This window comes from Nematostella vectensis, chromosome 11, assembly GCF_932526225.1.
Source record: "Nematostella vectensis chromosome 11, jaNemVect1.1, whole genome shotgun sequence".
NCBI lineage: Eukaryota > Metazoa > Cnidaria > Anthozoa > Actiniaria > Edwardsiidae > Nematostella > Nematostella vectensis.
Window position 1 is genome coordinate 2,919,887 of NC_064044.1, and position 21,358 is coordinate 2,941,244.

Below are 21,358 nucleotides of genomic sequence, written 5' to 3' on the forward strand. Positions count from 1 at the left end.
GTTGATTCAATGGGATAATTCCTTGTCTGGGCCTCACAAAGTGAGTAAGGAATTTTCTGGTGAATGGCCTCATACTCTCCAATGTGGGCCATCTTTGCTACCCAACCTTATTCAAAAATTGTTTTCAGGCTTATTCTGGGTTCCTTGGACCTGAAAATGTTTTGTTTGGCTTCGGGGCAAAGAGACTTGTCTCTATTTTGCTTGTCTCTATTTGTAGTTCGGAATTTTGTGTCTTTTTTGGTAAGAAATGTTTCTAAGTTTAAGCATTTGTTTATGAATTGGTCAGAAATCAAGGTTGATATTTTGACAAAAGATTCAACTCTATTACATTGCTTACATGCGCTTTTGAAGGTCGTCTATGCCTTGGATGAATCTACGAGTATCCGGGTCTGGTGATGTTTAGTTTGCATTTCTGACGTTTTGGAGATGGGCCTATATTTTACAGGCGTCTCAGGGCGTTATGGCTATGAAAGATTTAAAACCAAGTGAAAGTAAAAAAACTGGAACGCGCGTCCTCCTCAAGTCGTGAAAACTGCGCTAGAGAATTAACAGCTCTGCATGTGCTTATTTACACTAGTTTTATTTGGATTATGCGGGGAGGTAGGTGTTACTAATAATACCAAATAAGGGCAAACACTATCAAAATTTATATCTTTTTATTTTATTGTAAAATATACTTGAGAGTATCATTGAAATGTATTTTTATATACCTTACAAGTTTATCATTGATATAATGTTATATTAAGTATATACAAACCCAATGTTCCTTCAGATGAGTGCACGAATATCTTATAGTTGACTCTCCATAATAATAAAAAGCGAGCCACTACCTCAAATAAGTCCGATCAATGCCTATCTCAGGGTCCAGAGACACCGTGGAAGCCAAGACACAATGGTTTGATGCACCAATAAGAATTGAACTTTTTGGGTTGGAACGCCTAGAGAGATAATCTGACATATTTTATGGTATTGATTAAAAATAATCCTTCAAAACACTGTCCAAAAAGTAAGAAGGATTTACAAAATTCTTTTAAATATTACGTAAAAATATGAAAGCACATTTACTGTGATTGTTAATGATCTACGAACTCAAGCGCAGGCTAAGAAATACATATCGTGAAATGATACGAAATGATAGGTTAGCATATCAGAGGATACGAATTTTTGTTTCCGTTACAGATTCAAACCTCGATAGGCAGAACTGAGAAGCGTGTTGACAGATCAGAGGATACGAAATGTGAATTGTTTTAGCAATCAAGGCGAGTTCTAAGAATATTGACAATCTGATTAAATCCTACCCTAATCAATTAAGAGCAGATTTCATAGTATTTGGTTGTTCAAGACTTGGGCATCAGGAAATGCGCGATGTTTTCGTAGACTAGGAAGGTGATAGCACAAGCGGGGGTCACTCTGCAAAACAAACACACATCAAATACCCATGGAATCCTCGTTTGCGTTCGCCAGTTAAAAAACCAGGTGATTTCTTAGTGAAATTGGCCAAAAAAGAAATCAAACAACAACGACGGCGACCAAAAAACGCGGTCAAATTATAAGTACTGTAGTCTCGATAAAATTAACTCATTTATATAGCTCCAAATACTGTTTCAGCGAGAACGGCAGCGCGAACGTTCCCGTCGCGCCAGTCCGTGAAACCTGCCGATTCTACGTCGTAGTTTGGACGAAAACGGGTGAACTTTTTTAGACAAAATAACTATTTCACGCCAAGCTACTTAAAATATTTCTGTCGCAGCCGTCCGCATAGCCTTTGTGATTGCTTCTAATGTTGGCAGCATACCTTAATACACTAGGAACCATCCCTTTATAGAATCCCCTGATTCCTTCAAACCTGAAAAAAAACATGCATTAATCATGGGCGGATCTAGGGTTGGACCCCTTATTTTCAGATATTTGGCTTACAAATAACAAACACTTGCCTCCCCCTATCCCCCTTCTGTAACTTCTGGATCCGCCCCTGTTAAGTATCTAAAACGATGTGCAAAAAGTGTCCTTAACAGCCGCTATTCCTTAGATATACACAAGGCAAAGAAAATCTGAGCTAATCATCATTTTCTATCATACCTCCAGACTTTCTGTATAATGTCAATCGCTCCCTTGTATTGTCCAAGTGTGTTGTGATTCTTAAATGAAAAGGACAATAACATGTCATGTGTATAGAGAAAAAAACCCAGTGGTTTTCGCCATTACTCTTAGTAATCGAACAAATGAAAAAATTAGAACTCCCCACCCCCTCTATACTGGAAGGCCCACTTGAATAAAAAAAATTAGAACACTGTAAGCTAGAAGGAAATTGTCCGCTAAACGATCCCCCCGTTTAAAATGCTGATCACGGACATGTAATAGTGTAATAAACAGTAGAAAACCTTATTCAGCAATTGCAGGACAACAAGGTATTCTCCCATTTCTTTCAGTGAGCGAGTGTTCATTAAAGCCGCATTGTCACCAGTTTACTTCCGGTCGTTTATCTAACAATATCCGATGATTTCTAACGGAAAACGAGAAAAATATTCAAAAATATTGAAAGCAGTGTGTCTATTGGAAGTTTCTTTGAGGATGTGATTGATAATTTAGAGCGGATGGCCTGTTAAATATCTCGGATTCTAATAGATTCTTTTGTCTTTTAACGGTTGAGGACCTCCGGAAGTAAACTGGTGACAATGCGGCTTTAAATACCCTGAAAGGGGGAGGAAAGATATATGGTGGGGTAGGCATAGGAGAACTCCAGAATGTTTAGCCACACAAGGAGGGGGACTCTCAGGTAGGAGGAGTCTTATGGGTTCTACTGAAATCCTGGAGTTCTTAAAGAGGGAAGCACAACTTTGTTTTCTCTTTTTACACTTAAGAGGAAAGTGTTCTGGGTCAAACTCCCAAGGGGATTTAATAAACACTCCCTAATCAGAGAGTGCAATAGAACTTCTTGTGGAAGATAACCTAACGACAGTCCTCAATATCTTACCTGGAGGCGCGAGCGTACAACTTGGTAGGGGTATGTAGCACTAGCCGCAAAGATCTTCGACAAAGATGCCATTACTAGATACTCCAAGGAAGTCTGGTGTAAACAAGACATAGACAAGAATGACATTACTAGATACTCCAAGGAAGTCTGGTGTAAACAAGACATAGACAAAGATGCCATTACTAGATACTCCAAGGAAGTCTGGTGTAAACAAGACATAGACAAAGATGCCATTACTAGATACTCCAAGGAAGTCTGGTGTAAACAAGACATAGACAAAGATGCCATTACTAGATACTCCAAGGAAGTCTGGTGTAAACAAGACATAGACAAAGATGCCATTACTAGATACTCCAGGGAACTCTGGTGTAAACAAGACATAGACAAGGATGACATAACTAGATTCTCCAGGGAACTCTGGTGTAAACAAGGCATAGACAAAGATGACATAACTAGATACTCCAACGAACTCTGGTATAAACAAGACATAGACAAAGATGCCATTACTAGATACTCCAAGGAAGTCTGGTGTAAACAAGACATAGACAAAGATGCCATTACTAGATACTCCAGGGAACTCTGGTGTAAACAAGACATAGACAAGGATGACATAACTAGATACTCCAAGGAACTCTGGTGTAAACAAGACATAGACAAGGATGACATAACTAGATACTCCAACGAACTCTGGTATAAACAAGACATAGACAAGAATGACATTACTAGATACTCCAAGGAAGTCTGGTGTAAACAAGACATAGACAAGGATGCTATTACTAGATACTCCAGGGAAATCTGGTATAAACAAGACATAGACAAGGATGACATAACTAGATACTCCAAGGAACTCTGGTGTAAACAAGACATAGACAAGGATGACATAACTAGATACTCCAAGGAACTCTGGTATAAACAAGACATAGACAAGGATGGCATAACTAGATACTCCAAGGAACTCTGGTGTAAACAAGACATAGACAAGGATGACATAACTAGATACTCCAGGGAACTCTGGTATTAACAAGTGAAAATCAGGTGACTGGATGGACAGGTGACAAATGGATCAGCAATCGCTATGTCAAAGTCAAAGCAGCAGGGAGGCAAAGAAAAATTATGATAGAGCTAAACCTGGGTTAGTTTGTAGACAGATTTAGACAGACTGAAGATGAAAGCTACAAAACACTATTTATATTAAATCCTACTCCAGTTGGATAAATGGTTAAAAAGGCACATGCCAGAATTAGGCAAACCTGCTTTTGCTTGATTGGTCTGTTGAAGTATACACTATTTGCTTTCTTCAATTCTTCGTAAGCCATAAACTGCAATGCACCATGGGATACTCCTATAAGGCCAGGAGCATAACCCTGCAATGAAACACAAGATTGTAACACTATATTATACTACTTATAACCAAGTCACTCCATATAACCATGAAAACAAGATTGTAACACTATATACTACTTATAACCAAGTCACTCCATACCATAAATACAAGTTTGTAGCACATGTGAATACTATATGAGTATTTACTTATTATTTTGATGTACATACTGCATTACTACTATAAGAGTTTGTACTTATTATTTTGATGCACATACTGCATTACTACTATAAGAGTTTGTACTCTTATTATATTGATGTCCATATTGCATTACTACTGTAAGCACCTTGTAAAGTCCTCTCAGGCCTTCCTGCCTCCAGATTTTAATAAAAGCATCTAGAATACAGAGTGGTGAACAGTCAGTCAACCTTTATGGTTAGATGTGTGTTGGTAGTGATGTGGATGATGAGAACATTGATGATGATGATAACATTGTTGATGATGGGGGTGGCTTTGATGACGATTATTACAATGATAATAGTGGTGATAATGATGATGGTGATAGATGATGGTGATAATGGAGGTGGCTTGTACAATGATGAAAAACAAAAAAGCGATGATTATAGTGGTGATGACGATGATGATGCCTTACCCATCATCCCTGTGTATTTTTTAGTCTGTCCTGCGCCATCGCCATACTGCAGGCACATTCTGGTCTTCACCACCCAGATGGGGTTAGTAACCGTTAGAGTACCCCAACCTGATAACAAATAAAACAAATAGCTTGGGGATTCAAATACACATGACCTGTAAAGAAAGAGATACTAAAGAAGCAGCGACTTCACACATGGATGTAGGCTCATTGCATTCAGGACAGATTTTCAAAAAAAAACCAATACCTTATGAAAAGGTTTTTATGTATACCTTTTTATAAGAATTTTGCCCTTATCACCTCTGCACTATTTATGAAAGCCAGGACAAAAGATAAAAAAATATAGACACAACAAAATTTTCAGAGGTTGCATTTGAATTTTTTTGTTTGCTCTGTTACTAGTTACTGTCCATCAGAATGCTGTTATTGTTGTTAAAGCCACATTGTCACCATTTTACTTCCAGTCAATTAGTTACGTAACAATCTCCTATGACTTTTAATGGAAAATGCGAAAAATATTTCAAAATATTGAAAGCAGTGTGTCAATTGGAAGCTTCTTCGTGGATGTGATCGATAATTTAGAGTGGATGGCCTGTTAAATATCTCGGATTCTAATAGATTATTTTGTCTTTTAAAGGTTGAGGTTTCCGTCGGACCTCCAGAAGTAAACTAGTGACAATGCGGCTTTAACACAAGGCCTAATGTCCATCAGAATGATGTTATTGTTGTTAACACAAGGCCTAATGTCCATCAGAATGATGTTATTGTTGTTAACACAAGGCCTAATGTCCATCAGAATGATGTTATTGTTGTTAACACAAGGCCTAATGTCCATCAGAATGATGTTATTGTTGTTAACACAAGGCCTAATGTCCATCAGAATGATGTTATTGTTGTTAACACAAGGCCTAATGTCCATCAGAATGATGTTATTGTTGTTAACACAAGGCCTAATGTCCATCAGAATGATGTTATTGTTGTTAACACAAGGCCTAATGTTTGTACCTGCAATAACTCCTGCCAGCAAATGCTTCTCTGCTCCGAGTGGTTCGTCACTCCCATCCTGCATAACAGCCTTCAAAATGTTGTACCTGCCAGGGTGTAACAAGAAATTTCACCACCACCATATGACACCTCAGTCTCTACTCTCAGCGCTCAAAGTGTGTGATTTTTACTGCTCCGTGCAACCAGTTTGAGAGTCTTGGGCAAGTTGTTAGTGGACACACACATCCCTGAATTGCAGTATTTGATACTTATGTAACTATGTATTTATTCATGTATGATAAAATAAGGAATATATTGAAAAAAAAATGTTCTAAATATTTGCTTTGCCATGGACTTGCCATATTTTCACTTGTCTGTTTTGCAGCTAAATTTAAATATATATTATCATAATATTATCATATATTATCATAATATTCACCAATAAGCACTAAGATGCTGGTTGATGACTTATAAAGCACTTAATCTTCTTATCTCGTCACTCATAACCAAATAAAAGTATTCAGTCCCACTTTGTAGTCTCAAATACTACCATTTCTACTGGTATATAATACAGCAGAGATGGTATAAGCAGATGGTTATTAAAACTAATCAGAGTTGTGCTGAAAATGATAGAGGGTAGTCATCTAAAAAGTGGAGTCAGAAGCAACAGTATTTGGTTGTAAAAAAGCTGGCATAAAGCTCTAGATCTTGTGAGATGACACACCCAAAGAAGTATAATCCCCAGGCAGTTCCATTGCCAGCGATGTTTGGTGTAGCTCCCTACACAAAAGACAAAATTTTAGGTAAAAAGTTCAGTAAGGGAAAGATATGATCATGTGAGCATTCAAGCAAGGAAAGCATGCAAGTATGTATTAAAAATAAATAAAATACATATAAATAAATTGGAGTATTAATCACTCTCTTCAAAGCTAGATGCTGAATTACGAGAGTGTAGATTCAGACGTAGTCAAGTTGAAGGCATAGGATGGTGCAGCCACACAACTCATGGTCTGACCATGGAAAGCAGCTAAGATAGAAATTGTTGATTTTTGAAATTGTTGATGTTGAGGAAAAACAGAGAACCTGGAAAAAAAAACCCACAAAGAAAAAGCGAAACCAACTAAATGAACTCGTGTTGGAACCGGAAATCGAACCAAGAACCCAATAAGAGGCATAGGCACTACAGGGTGACTTTGCGTTCTGCGCCACCTGGGCTCGCCTAAAAAAACATGCAGCAATGTCTTAAAAACATATACTGTAAGTATGAGTAAAAAACTGTATGAGTATAACAGCACTGGCCTACTACTACTGGGAGACTTCTAATTTTATGGGAAACATTTCAGGCCCCTGAAAAAGTAGATAGCTGATTTGTAAAAACTCTAGCAGCTTTCAGTTTTTTTAGCCCACAGTTATCTCATCCCAGAAAGCAATAACAAAAATACTCTGAACTATATTTTGTAAAATACCTGGTAAAGACCTTTAAACCCATCTGTCCGTATAATAGATCTTGTCGCATCAATCAGTCCCTTATAGGCCGGCCCTCTGCCACTCCCGTCATTTACTACAAAACATGACCATAAGTTGGACAAAAAATATTTTGATCATGTTGACATCACATGCTAATCGATAGAAATTCTGGCTGAAAAATAAATTTGAGAAATATAAGGTACTTGTACCTTATATTTAATGACCACATCCTCATTATCCTTATAAGTGACACATTGATTCAAAGAAACAACATCCGTGAACCATGTTTTGTAAAGCTTTTTACGATTATTTATTATTTTGCTTAGCTAGGAGAATTTATTCTTACGCACCGTTAAATAGTGCATGAAAATTTGTCTTTGAGTTGAAAACGCGAGGGAAAAAATCTCCAATATTAACTGATCGTGATGAAAATCGCTCAGCAAATCTGCCATTCTGTTGTTGATGTCCCAGGGTGCTTTCTGGCCTTTGAATCAGCCTTGGTTTAATGTGATCTTTTGTTGTTTGGGCCTCGGTCGCATGTCCTAACATCACCCACTCGAACCATTCAAAACAAATTTGAGTGATGTGAACAAGCTTTTCGCCGTGCAGTGTGACAGGCACGCATAATTTCAGTTTTCAACCGCTTTGTACAGAGCCAAATGAAGCTTAAATTAGAATTGAATGGCACTTTTGCAAACTACATTCATCAGAGATTATTGTCTGTGGTATTTTAGCTAAAATGAAGCAAGTTTTCTGTGCTATTTTTCCTGAAAATAGCGAGTGGACGATAATTGGACAGTGGTGGCCATGATAGGGCAACAAACCACTTTACTTCACTTTACTTCACTTCACTTTACTTCACTTCACTTCACTTCACTTCACTTTACTTCACTTCAATTCACTTCACTTCACTTCACTTCACTTTACTTTACTTTACTTTACTTCACTTTACTTCACTTCACTTTACTTCACTTCAATTCAATTCACTTCACTTCACTTTACTTTACTTCACTTCACTTTACTTCATTTTACTTTACTTTACTTCACTTCACTTCACTTTACTTCACTTCACTTTACTTTACTTCACTTTACTTTACTTCACTTCAATTCACTTCACTTCACTTTAATAAATTGCGCAACCTATTGTACAATATGTCAGTGCACAGCGCAATGCCTAGTCTAAAGCCCAGCGTGGAAGGCCTCTGGGAAGCCTCTCATGTCAATTACAATTACTGTGGAAGGTTGTTCCACAGTCTCAGTGCACGGGGCAAAAAACTATATTTATATATGTCAGTTCTAGCGTTAGGAATAGTATAGAATTCAGAGTGTTGAGTGCGGGGCAAGGCGCGAGAGGGTTTCCTCAGATCTTCGAGTGGCAGGATAGAGGCATTATTTAGGCCACTGTTTAGGAGCACCAATGATGAGGTGCGCCTGCGGTCTTCGAGTGGCTGCCAACCCAGTTCGCGCGTGCTGCGCGCCTCTGGACTTTCTCGATCTTGACAATGAGCTTGCTGGTATGCGGGTCCCAGATAGCACTTGCATATTCCAACACTCTTCGCTAAAGGGCATTTATCTTTATTGTAGACATCAAGGTAATAATTGTAGACATCAAGGTAATAATTGTAGACATCAAGGTAATAATTGTAGACATCAAGGTAATAATTGTAGACATCAAGGTAATAATTGTAGACATCAAGGTAATAATTGTAGACATCAAGGTAATAATTGTAGATATCAAGGTAATAATTGTAGACATCAAGGTAATAATTGTAGACATCAAGGTAATTTAATCTAGGGCTAGATTATTATGACAAGTGGCCAATAATAGGTACGAGTACCTTACTATAAAAATGTACTTATAAGTATTTGATAACTTAAAAGGCGTACAATAACAGGTACTTTGATTTTATATCATCTTGGTTGAATCATTATAACAAATAGGCAGTGTTTTCTTCTTTTCTTTTCTTTTTTTTTTTTTTTTTTTGCTGTATGAACTAAGAATCTCTTATGTTTTGATTGCAGGAAACTGTAGTGCAAACTTAAAGTGTCCGATAATAAGTATGAGTACTTTATGATATTTACTTACGTATATATAATATTTGTGAAACAATTTCAAAACAGTGTATAGCTGTAACGCCACCGCCATGCTACGACACTAACCTTGCAACCGAATTTTGACCAAATCTAGAGGATGTAGAACCATGGTAGCACTTACACCCCCGGACACTCCAGCAACCAGGTGCTCGTACCGAACATGGCGTAAGAAAGGACCTGGTTTCTGCGTGACAGAAGCCTCAGCTACCGTGTGTCCGCCACTCATGCTTGATATATATCCCTCGGTCCCTTTGCTAGAGTATCATGGTGTGATTGAGTTACTTTGGGCTCCTTGTTTCAGCCCATTTTAGATCAAAATACCAAGAAATCGTTGTGCAACATTTGTGGATTTGATGGATACGACGTATGCCGCTGACACGTGGGTACGTGGGCTCTAGAAACGAGATTGCTAGTACTAGTCTCCCGACCGTGTGTTGCGTTTGCTCGCGCGCGCGCTTCTGCGGTAAATGCGTTGATAAAAGCGGGCATTTTGGCGGATTATGCGGTAAACCTTGGGGGGGGGGGGGGGGTAGGCTCTTAAATTGGAAAGTGAAGAAAGAACCAGTGGTACACACAGAAATTCGACTGCTATTATATTTTTTTTGGCGACGAGAGCCTTTTTTCAGTGCCACTTGCCACACCATCGCCATTCATTTCAACCAAGACACCATGGCCTCATGTTTTAAGCCAAGTCTATTTTCTTTTCTTCTTTATTTCGATAGCGTTCATTTGCACATAGTTGAATGCATTAAAAGAACGTATTGCTTCCAATTTGGAAAATTTGGAGGTTGGAGGTGATCTCCCTTGTCTTTTGAGATGCAACCAAAACAAAAGCTTAAACCTTAACCTTACAAAAAAAAAGAAAATCGCCAAATCGCTAAATTTATTTCTATTTATTTATGCTTTTCACATGATATCAAAACAACGGTTCCCAAAACGTCTTTTTTCTTCGCTAATTTGATGTTCTGCACACAATTAAAGACAATGCGCCCGTGCGTTACGATGCCACGGCGACATAGCGACCCCCCAAGGTACCCAAGGCGCCCAAAAAAGACCTGTATTTTTTCACCATATATCTCGGCGAGCTTTGCGTGGCGTAACCGTATTACAGGCCTGGGGTCCTGGTTATTGTCCTCCCCATTAATGCGCGGGTCGGAATACCTTGCAAGAGTGTTGTACAGCATATTCGCCAGAAATATCGGTGCTTGGGGCCTTCGGGTTCTTTACAGCCTTCTGTAAAAGCAATGTGCTGCCACACCGATTGGGTAATCCGTATGTATGGTTTCTGTTTTGTTCTTCAGACCGGGTTCGACCCCAGGCCAATAAACATTTTTATTCTTTTTCTCTCTTATTCTTTAGATGACGGAAATGGACCTGGAAATGTTTCGTTTATCTTCAGGGCAAAAAGACTAAACTGTTATCAGAATAGCAGGAGTTTGTCAGCCTCTACAATGCTGGCATGTAAAGGAGACGGAAATGGAATTTTCTGTACATGTCCTACATTTCCTCCACTACATCTTCTGCAGTCGTCAGAATGTCTTTTGATTGTCGTACATTTTTTTAATGAAAAAAAAATGTAACTTGGCATCTAGCGTGCCATTAAAACTAATCGGAGATTGTTACATAATTGACCGGGAGTAAACGAGATTCGATTGCCGCTTTATAACACTTATGTTATCAACATAGGTGGCTGCTCTACGTGGAATACACGACGAAACTCGCAAGGGTACCAGCAAGCAGCGCCTCCCTCTAGATTCCAATGAGGTGTGCCCGATCTCCGCGACGCCCTGGGTTCTCGCGCCGCGCTCCCTGCGTACCCGATCTCCGCGACGCCCTGGGTTCTCGCATCGCGCTCCATGCGTGCCCGATCTCCGCGACGCCCTGGGATCTCGCGCCGCGCTCCCGCCCGATCTCCGCGACGCCCTGGGTTCTCGCACCGCGCTCCCTGCGTGTCCGATCTCCGCGACGCCCTGGATTCTCGCGCCGCGCTCCCTGTGTGCCCGATTTCCGCGTCGCCCTGGGTTCTCGCGCCGCGCTCCCTGTGTTCCCGATCTTCGCGACGCCCTGGGTTCTCGCGCCGCGCTCCCTGTGTGCCCGAGGATAAAGCGGGAAGTAAATTTACGCTGATTCAGTAATTAATAAAAGACTTCTTGAACCGAATTCCTGACACTGTTGTTTGGGTTTTATTTGAATTGAAATATCTTTATCATTTTGCAGAACATTATTATTTGTATAATTTTTACATCACTTAGCAATAGAATGGAGCCGTTCTTTTAAAGAGATGGATTAAATTTCAGAATAATTCAAATGGCTTAGTTCGCTACTGACATGCTTATCTTATTTGCATTGATTTTTCTTGAGGCACTAACCATCTAGAGAGTTCGTAACACATGGCCGCTGCAAAGTCGTTATCGTATATTTCTAGAGTGAGTGAATTTCCATCGATGTAGAGTCTGCGGGTTTTTACTTACTCCCTTGGCATAGTAACCCAAGTCTTGAATCCGCTGCGTGCGGTTATTTGATGAAAGAAGCATCGGTATCCTGTGGCAAGATTTCTCCTGTTTCTCTTCGGGTAATTTTAAAGACAAATCAAATTTTAACATTCCTGTTTTCCTGTCTTTTGATGAATGAGAATCTAGCGATTCCGAGGTGACTCGAGTTGCGCATTTCTTTTCTAAGTTCATCGAATGATGACGTATTAGGCATCTTGGAAGTTTTCTGCTCTTTTTTTCCGATAACACGGTGCACGTTTTAAATACCTTCTCTTTTGGAGTAATCTCGAATAGCTCCTTTCTCTCCGACGTCTCTTTGTTGATTCTTTCCAGTATTTCTTCGTTGCTCCATAACCCGGGAAATGTGAAGTCAGACTTTTCAAAGTCCGATACATGCCTCCGAATCCGTTGGTCATTCCCGGATCCAAACCCCAACTCGTCCTTGTAAAGCTTTATGGCAGTAGTTCGTGAATCCCTCTGTGTCCTCAGATCTATGATTCCCGGCCCATTTGATTCTTGTGGGGGCGGAGTAACTTTTCGTTTCTGCCGGACCGCAAGTAAATGCTGCGTTTGAATCACGCTCTTACGAAACCGGCTCGATGAGTGAGGTAGTCTTTTTCCTAATAGGTTCCCCGCGCGACTTAGAGCCCATTTTCTATCTGCGGGATACACAAACTCGTCTGCTCCTCCTGTAATGTTAGATCGCACATCAAGTCGACTGATTGTAGTGCTGTCGCTGCTAATTCCTAATGTCTCGCAAAAATCTTGAATCTTTTCGTCACAACTCTCTGCTATGCGTGGCAGCATGCTTGTCGGTCTTTAGATACTTTACAAGTCTATTAAATATTATTCTTCTTAGCTGCCTAATTATAACCTAAACGACGTCACATGAACAAAACTTATGCTGACCCCCCCCCCAGTTGTGTACCCTGGAGACCAAAGGCTCCGAGAGTTTTTCGAGCGAAACGAGAGATTTTTCGATCGAAGCGAGAGATTTTTGGAGCGAAGCGCGAGTTTTTCGAGCGAAGCGAGAATTACGACAAGCGAAGCGAGGTGCCTCTAGGCGAACGCGGTCCTATTCAGGGTTCACTAATCGATTAATATGTCAGTTACAATTTAAATTTATAATCCCGGTCAAACCGGTTTCTCGTCAATTGGCATATCGAGCTGCCAAAATTACATGTTTACACTCAGAATGAAGGAAAGGATGGCTGTTATCTGATGTGACCGTGGGGATGGTATGTCCGGGAACTTGCTTCGAAGAGTTTCTGCCAAAGCAATAGCGATCTGTAGTAGAAATATATTTGGATTGTTGCCGTGAACTCAAAAGAAATACCGAGTCTCTCACGTTTCCCAAACGATTTGTTATTTTGATAGCCAATCAAAGTGCTAGGGTCAAGATCTGACTCGAAAGGGATTAACTCAACAATAGACGACCGCATTACGCTGACGCCGCCAGCCCATTTGAGCGGATATTCAGCCTCTGGAACCCAGGGAACCAGTTGTGCCGTTAAATTGCCCCTTTGTAGTATATGTTCTGCAGCTAATATGTTAAGCCATAGCCATGCTTTGACGCTTGTTTGAGTTAGAATGTTAGGCGCATTTTGCATGAAATACAATGCATTCTTCACTCTGGGATTATTCGGTTGACGAGGTATTGTGTACCTGGACAATGTCGACTTATTCATAATAACGCTAATTACAGTAAGAATTGACTAAACATTACCTTGCTAGCTTTCTTTCTCTTTGTTTTTAACACTTGTCGATTCGCGTTTCGGGGTTTTCGCGTTGTTCGTTTATATTTGTACCAAGTAGGCACAAAACGACCAAAACAACGCGAGTTGCCAACTTGCGAATACAAGCACAACCAAGAAACACTAAGGAAAACACTGTTGGTCAGCGGCGCCATATTGGCTGCCTCGGTTAAAACGTCTCCGTAAAATCCGTTTGTGTTCCGTGTCGTTCTCTATTGAGGCGACCCTTATGTTGCCTCCACCACTATATTAGAGGCCGTGGGGCCTAATGGTATACCTTATAGTCCACCTAGCCAACTTATGGCTGACCTGTGGCCGTTGGCCTCTGTTCGTTGACCTTTCATGTATATCCGGTCGCCATCTTGAAAATCGAAACGATGCTACCTCGTCCAGAGTGACATACAGCAGTGCCGTTCTCAAGTCAATCGGCAAAACACAACCAAAGGTGCGCGTGCCTGAGGATTTATGGGAGACCCTTCACGATCTGGGTATCAGGAAAGGTTTTCGATCAAAACGAGCCGGTCGCTGTCGCTATATTGGTTCTGGTACCCCTGTGGCCACAGGGCCCCTGACAGAGGAAGTTGTATTGAGTGTCCCCTCTCCTATTGGTGTCGCTCACAACGGTGTGGATATCGCTTGTATAACCGAGTCCTGGCTTACTCCCGATGTTCCGGACCCTCAGCTCAACAACTTTACGATATTCCGCAAAGATCGCGTGTACAGTTCAGGGGGTGGAGTTGCTGTATACGTGAACAGTGATATCCCATGTAAAGAAGTGAACTCCCCGGAGCTTGTTGATTGTGTGTCAGAGTTACTTTGGTTGCAGTTAAGACCCGTGCGCCTCCCTAGATCAGTCTCAAGCATCTTGCTTGGAGTCATCTACCATCCACCTCGAGCGTCCACTGATGATAACACCAAGCTTTACGAGCACATACAAAGTGTAGTGGACCCTTATATGTCTAAACATCCTGACTGCCTGGTGTGGGTCGTGGGTGATTTTAACCCCACCTTCACCAAGATCTTGCCGTCCGTGTTTAAGTGCTCTTGCGGTCTGAGTCAAATTGTTGATGTACTGACTAGAGACACTGGTATATTGGACTGGTGCCTAACTAACCAACCCAAACTGCCTGGGAAGCCTGTCCAACTCCCGAAATTGGGGAACAGTGACCACTATTGTATATTAATACGACAAGGACCTTGCAGAAAGCCACCCAAGAAAACCATCGAGCGCCGCGATATGCGTGATAACCGAATAAGGGAGTTTGGGAGATGGCTAACTGCTCACTCGTGGGATGAATTATTCCTCATGACCTCGGGTAAGGAGAAATTCGAGCTCTTCCACAGTACTCTGACGGAAGCATTCAATAAGTACCTCCCTATCAATACTATCCACGTATCTTCCTCGGATTAACCCTGGATTACACATCAGATTAAACACGCTATTTCTGTAAGGCAACGAGCCTTCTCCAGGGGTGGCAAGGGCTCACCAGCCTTCCACTTGTGGCGTAATAAGGTTCAGCGGCTAATTAAATCTTGTAAGCGCACCTTCTATGAGAGAAAGGTTGAGGCCCTCAAAGAGTCTAACATCAGTCGTTGGTGGAAGGAGGTTAAAGCTTTATCTGGTGGCTCCTGTCGTAACGGAAAGTGGTACGATCAGCTCCTTGTTACAAGTGATTCCGACCCTATCGAGTCTCTGTGTAACAGGATGAATTCCTTCTTTGTCGGGCTGACCTATGACCTCCCCCCTCTAACTACTCGCGATGTGGCATCCTTTCAAGTCGATGAAGTCCCTGCTAGGTTACTTGCCACCATCCCGGAGGTTGAGCGAGCCCTATCTGCCAGCAAGGTCAAAAAAGCACCCGGTCCCGATGGAATTCCCAATACCATCCTGAAGACCTTCTCCTTCGAACTTGCTCCGGTCATATGCGACCTTTACAACAGCTCGCTAACTGATGGCTTCTTCCCATCTCCTCTAAAGTCTGCTATCGCACGTCCTCTCCCTAAGTCCAAGCATGCCAAGACCGTGGAAAACGATGTGAGACTTATCTCCCTAACGTCACAAGTCGCCAAGATCATGGAAGGACTAACACTTTCGAGAATGCTCCCCGCTGTCTTAGATAAAATAGATAGTAAGCAGTTTGCAGTTGCGTCTAAGTCTACCGAACAGGCTATTGTCTATATTCTACACCTTATGCTTGAGGCCCTTGATCTCGGCAATTGCTCGGTTAGACTCTTTTTCGCGGATTTCAGAAAAGCATTCGATTTAATTGACCATCACATCTTACTAGATAAGTTAAGATCACTTTATGTGGAAACGGCACTTTTGCGCTTGGTTGCAGCCTTTCTACAAGGGCGTTCGCAGTCTGTTTGCCTCGATGGTAAAACATCTTCCTCGCAACTACTTAACGGGGGAATCCCCCAGGGTACCAGGCTTGGGCCCATTTTCTTCTGTGTAATGGTCAATGACTTGGTCGGGACGTGGCCCCCGCGGGCTAAGTTCGTGGACGATTTGACTGTTCTTGAGGTGGTACCTAGGAACTCACCATCTCTGCTAGGACACATTGTTAACGACATTCAAGCATATGCCCTAAAGAATAACATGCGCCTTAATCCATCAAAGTGCAAAGAAATGTCCGTTAGCTTCTTAAACTATGATAGTTGCAGTTGGCAGCCTATGGCCGTAGGCGGCAATACCATCGATCGGGTGCAGTCGTTCAAGCTGCTTGGCGTTCTCATATCGTGTGACTTGACATGGGTTGCGCACTGCGACTTCATAATTAAGAAGGCTAACAAAAGGCTAAGAGTACTTAAGAAAAGCGGCCTGGATGCCATAAAGCTGATAACAGTCTACCGTTCACTTATCAGATCGGTCATTGAATATGCGTCTGCAAGCCTTTGCGAACCTTCCAAATTATCTGTCTGACGCCCTAGAGAATGTTCAGAGGCGTGCGCTCAAGATCGCTTTCCCAGCTAGTAGTTATGAGGGCTCACTCACGCTTGCAAACCTTCCAACGTTGCACGAGCGAAGAAATATCGCATGCCAGCGATTCGTTTCCAAAATCAAACCAGAGAATCCTCTTTTTCCTATCATTAAAGGGCGTCGCATTACGCATGATCCAGGTTATAATCTCAGGTCTAAATCTAAATCGTATCAGAGGCCTACTAATACGAGTCGTTTCAACGAGTTCGTTACTGTTAAATATGCTAATTACATTTGATTAATTGTACTTTATTGTATTGCTTACTCGTATCTCTGACTCACCTGTAATCCAGTCTATACTGCGAAAGGTTGAATTAAACTCATTATTATTATTAAAAGCATCTGTTAGCTACTTAACCTTTACTCAATATGTAATCTTCATATTTTCGCGACAGACTTTATTTTTTATATAGCATAACCTCACTGACTTAAACTTCAATACCCCATTTAGCCTGCGGTGTTATTATTGCGGAAAACCCGCTTCATTCGGTGATTGGGCGCCATCCTAACAACGCCGAGTACCGCCTGCAAGCAGGCAGCACTAGCTATACTCCAATACGCGCAATATGTGTACTCCAATTTTCGTAATGTTTCTGTATTGTTACCCTCCAATATTTGGAGGCCTGCTACGGCACTGAAGGATAGAATAATTTTTACCGTTTTCTTGATTATTTCTCTAATTCTTAGACCCCCACTAGCTTGTACTACAATACGCCACTAACTCAGCTTGCAAAACTCGAGCTTCACGTTAACTGATATTTTTATTTTTAATGTGGTTGCTCTTATTATTGAGAGAGCTCTATCACACATTTGGTTTAAGGTACCTAGCTCGTGCGGGGACGTGTGAAAGTCTTGGGAGGCCTTAAATATAAATCCTTTTATAAAAACTGATTCCCTCTGCTTTTAATTCTAGGTATTTGGAAACTACGACTTTATTCTATAGTGATTTTATTACGCCTAATAATATACAGTTTATCCAAACCAATAGACGTTAACAACCGAATTTCTCGCTTAGTGCTCGAGGTAAGCGGAGACGGAAGCGTAAGAGTCTTATGTCGCTTGAAACCCGGCTCGACGTAAGCGCAAGGTTTTACGCATGCTCAGTTCGTAGTCTAGTGCCCATACCTCCTCGACGAACCAAAGCTGAATGCTCCGTTTAAGAGCTAGGCAACCCAACGGCAAACACGCTGGCATGTCAAAAATGCTTTTGTTTATTCTAGAAATTTGATTGGCCAAGACAAAACATTATAGCATAAGATACAAATAACATATACAACATGATTCATAATATTTTTTAATATTTTGGTTATAGGGTTAATTACTGTCTGATCCAGCTTTTCAGGAAAATTTTATGTGGGGAACCTTGTTAATATAAGACAACTACAGCTATTGTTCTGGCTTCTTCTGATTGGTTTACCACAAGAAATTACCTGTAAGGTATGTAGCAAAGGACATGTTTCATTTTTAACTCGTGAATGCTTGCAAAGCATATGTCATCGATGTGGGTTGAGCGTGCGCATGCGCCACTGACGTCATTCGGTCTTCTATGGTTCAGTTCAATTCAAGTTGATAGTTTGCAAACAAAACAAGTAAAATGCTAGCAAAGCTTTTAATTCTCCTTGTTTTAGTACTTGAAGATTCGCGTCTCTGGGTTTTCGCGTTATTTGTTTGAATTTGTGCTGAAAGAGCGATTTTGTGCCGAAAGAGCGGTAGCCAAAGCTGTGACTTTAAACTCAGAGAAACACAAAGGGAAAGCCTCTGTTAACAGGGCCTTTGTTTGCAGGGTAATACGGAAAAGCCTCTGTTTGCAGGGCAAGAAAAAGAGTTTTGACTTTTATAAGTTTTTTTTTTCATAATTATTTTTTTATAAGTTACTAAATATCCAACAAAACTCATCCAAACACGCTTATTCATCGAATAACGATTTTGCGCCTTTATTGAATGTTGACATGCTTAAAACACGGGTACTTTCCGGAAAGAATAGGGCGAAATTTGACATACGAACCGTACGATACCAATTAGTATAAACCTTAATATTACTCATAGGTCAATTGGGTAATGCCTTGGTTGTGTAGCGGTTCGGTCACTTGTCTATGACGTCAGAGACCGGAGGTTCGATCCCTTTTTGTGACACCTGTTTCTTTTGTTTGTTTTTTATAATAATAAATAATCATACTGTTCTTGGTGTTTCATCAATTAAAAAGAAAAAAGGTAAAAGGACATTTTTGTGTACTCTCAGCATCTTGGATGTGCTCATCCTTTGTCAAAACTTATCCTGTAAATATATCTTATGCACACAAGAAAATATCTAGAAAAATAAATTTGCATTCACGAGTTGGCTCAAAGAGCCCTTTAATTTGTCAAAATCTTACTACAGCGGAACATAAGCATAAATTAAGTAATGCTCCGTGCAAGAACTAGGCAAACTCCCATTGTTCTGCGGCAAAAAGCTTTATTATAGCTTTCCCACATAGAATATTTTTTATACCAAACATACATGCAGGACATTTAGAAGATAGTAAGATTTTGAAGAAATTGCGTGAAACATGTCCTTTGCTCAGATTAACTTATTTGTGTTGTTGTTATTTTCTTGCTGTGCCGCGAATAACCCCTTTGAAATTACCTATAATTGCTTTTTGCAATTTGCTTATTAAGAGAATTGTTTTAAATTTTCGATTTCAACTATTGTCACAGGTGAAAATGATCGAGCGATACAACAGATACACTAATGCTTTTGGCTAAGAACCATACAAAAAAAACAAAGAAAGTAAAAATGTATTAATTCTCTGCATACTTAATACAATCTTTATGTAGTATAGCATTTTAAAATTGTTTTAATTGTTGGAGGACTTAAAATTTTGTTCATTTTCAGATCATGATAAAGGCTTTTCTGCTCCTTTTAATGAGGGGGTACGTGTTAATATGCTTCGGTGACGAATTCTTATTATTTCTATTTTTGCAGATCATTTAGCGAGTTAAAATGGGAAACAAGGAAACAACAGTTTTAACAGTTATATGGAATCGAGCGCTATCCAATTGATTCTACTTGATTTAAAAAAGCCAAATATTGTGATTTTCAAAACATTTAAAGATCATGAGTTTTAATCAATATTTGTGCAACTTGAATATTTTTTGTGTAATTAAGAATAATCACTTAGTCGAAATTGAAGATGATTTGTCAATCTCTTATTGATTTCGTTCAAAAGTGGCCCCAAAAATTATTAATAAGTGCTCGCCAGAAAGAAGATTTCCACTGACCATCAAATTAAAAGTATGCCCGAATAATGGGACAATAAAATGCCCCTTTCTGTTATCTGTTTTCAATTTCTACTTCTTTAGCCAATCAGAAAAAAAGTCATTTTGCATGCATATATTGATGCGTGTTTTATTCAATAACATTCACATTAAGCCTCCCAAGTCGTTGAGTAAATTTCGTACTCCCGTTCGACACTAAGTATTAAAACTGCGCGATATTTTGAGAAACCCACCTTTCGACAGTAGCCATGTCCATGGAAGGACGTCTGAATTGGACATTCGAGCTATCCAATGGCACTACTGCAAGGGGACTATCAGCGAGCGAGAAGGCGCAAGTCGGGGGATTTGTCGCCGTCATAGTGCTTGGTATTGCGCTAAATCTGACCGTTATCCTCCTTGTCGTGTTCAAGAAAGTCCCGAAGAAAAACACGATAGTTTTTATCGTTAACATGGCGGTAGCCGATATGTCGTCGCTGTTACTGGAACCAACGTATTCTATAAATAGCATCATATCGCCGTCATCTAGATGGTTTGGACTAGACTTTGTTAGCTCAGCGCTCTGCAAAGCCTATGTTGTCTTGCTAAATTCAGTGACCTGGGTCTCTCTAATAACTTTGTTAATCATATCACTGGAGCGGCTGAAAGCGGTGTCATCTGTTGTGCAATTGAACACATTATCGCGCCGGAGCATTGCTTTGTTGATCGCAATGTCTTGGGCTCTATCCTTTGGGTTACACACGATTTTTCTTGCGAAATGTGACGCTGAGCAAATTGATGGGTCGTTTGACTGTGTCTGTCTCCAAGAAATGGATATTTCGATTATATTTCTGGTCTCAAATGGCTTGTATTTTACCTTAGTAATAGCCATCGTGGTGATAAACCTGGTGATTATACGAAGACTGGTCCACTCCCAGGCGGCCATCGATCTCCCCGCAGCACAACAAAAAAGGCGTGTCAAGAAGTTCCGCTCTGCCGTCCGCATGGTCCTTGGTTCCTTGCTCGCCTATACTACCTGTGTTACGCCGCTATACATATTTCTATCGATTTACCATGTCGAGTTTTTGTTCAAAAAAACTTTGGATTATAACCCTAGTGAGGTGGCAGTTTATCTTTTCTTACTCATATTCCATGTGAACTGTGTGCTTGGTCCAATTATGTATTTTGTGTTTCTGGACGATTTTCGACATGCCTTACGTTCTCTTTTGTGGAACAAAAAACGGCGATCAGAAAGGACACGGTCTTGCAACACAACGAGCCAGACGATTATGGGTGAAATGAACGAAATGGATGAAATGAATCAGCGGCATGCAGAGAACACAAACGAAGCCATGGAAAATAGGGAAGGGATAAACACTTGTAGCAGAGGGACAGTTACAGGGCACAAG

The 21,358-nt window shown here is 40.6% G+C and overlaps 2 protein-coding genes across 2 annotated transcripts; one reads left to right on the forward strand and one right to left on the reverse strand.

Annotated features, from left to right (window-relative positions):
- Positions 1–641: 641 nt before the first annotated feature.
- Positions 642–9,872, reverse strand: LOC5515955 (mitochondrial folate transporter/carrier). The gene is made up of 11 exons (XM_048734248.1): positions 9,559–9,872; positions 7,398–7,492; positions 6,656–6,711; positions 5,953–6,038; positions 4,948–5,055; positions 4,642–4,691; positions 4,225–4,338; positions 2,975–3,067; positions 2,080–2,138; positions 1,796–1,846; positions 642–1,410 (listed from the first exon to the last, which is right to left on the reverse strand). Exons 1-11 carry the CDS (start codon positions 9,716–9,718, stop codon positions 1,338–1,340), a joined length of 945 nt encoding a protein of 314 aa, XP_048590205.1. The 5' UTR covers positions 9,719–9,872; the 3' UTR covers positions 642–1,337.
- A 4,134-nt stretch (positions 9,873–14,006) lies between these two features.
- Positions 14,007–16,661, forward strand: LOC116620085. The gene is made up of 2 exons (XM_048734528.1): positions 14,007–15,106; positions 15,191–16,661. The coding sequence occupies exons 1-2, from the start codon at positions 14,007–14,009 to the stop codon at positions 16,659–16,661; spliced, it is 2,571 nt and encodes an 856-aa protein (XP_048590485.1).
- The last annotated feature ends 4,697 nt before the right edge of the window (positions 16,662–21,358 follow it).

Bases quoted from the DNA above. Each gene is read 5' to 3' on its own strand.
- LOC5515955 (XM_048734248.1), bottom strand. From the start codon at position 9,718: ATGAGTGGCGGACACACGGTAGCTGAGGCTTCTGTCACGCAGAAACCA. The intron at 4,692-4,947 runs GTAAGGCATCAT...TCTGTATTCTAG, and splicing joins AAAATACACAGGGATGATGG to ATGCTTTTATTAAAATCTGG. The intron at 3,068-4,224 runs GTTTGCCTAATT...TGTTTACACCAG, and splicing joins GACCAATCAAGCAAAAGCAG to ACTTCCTTGGAGTATCTAGT.
- LOC116620085 (XM_048734528.1), top strand. From the start codon at position 14,007: ATGGTATACCTTATAGTCCACCTAGCCAACTTATGGCTGACCTGTGGC. The intron at 15,107-15,190 runs GTACCTCCCTAT...TATTTCTGTAAG, and splicing joins CTGACGGAAGCATTCAATAA to GCAACGAGCCTTCTCCAGGG.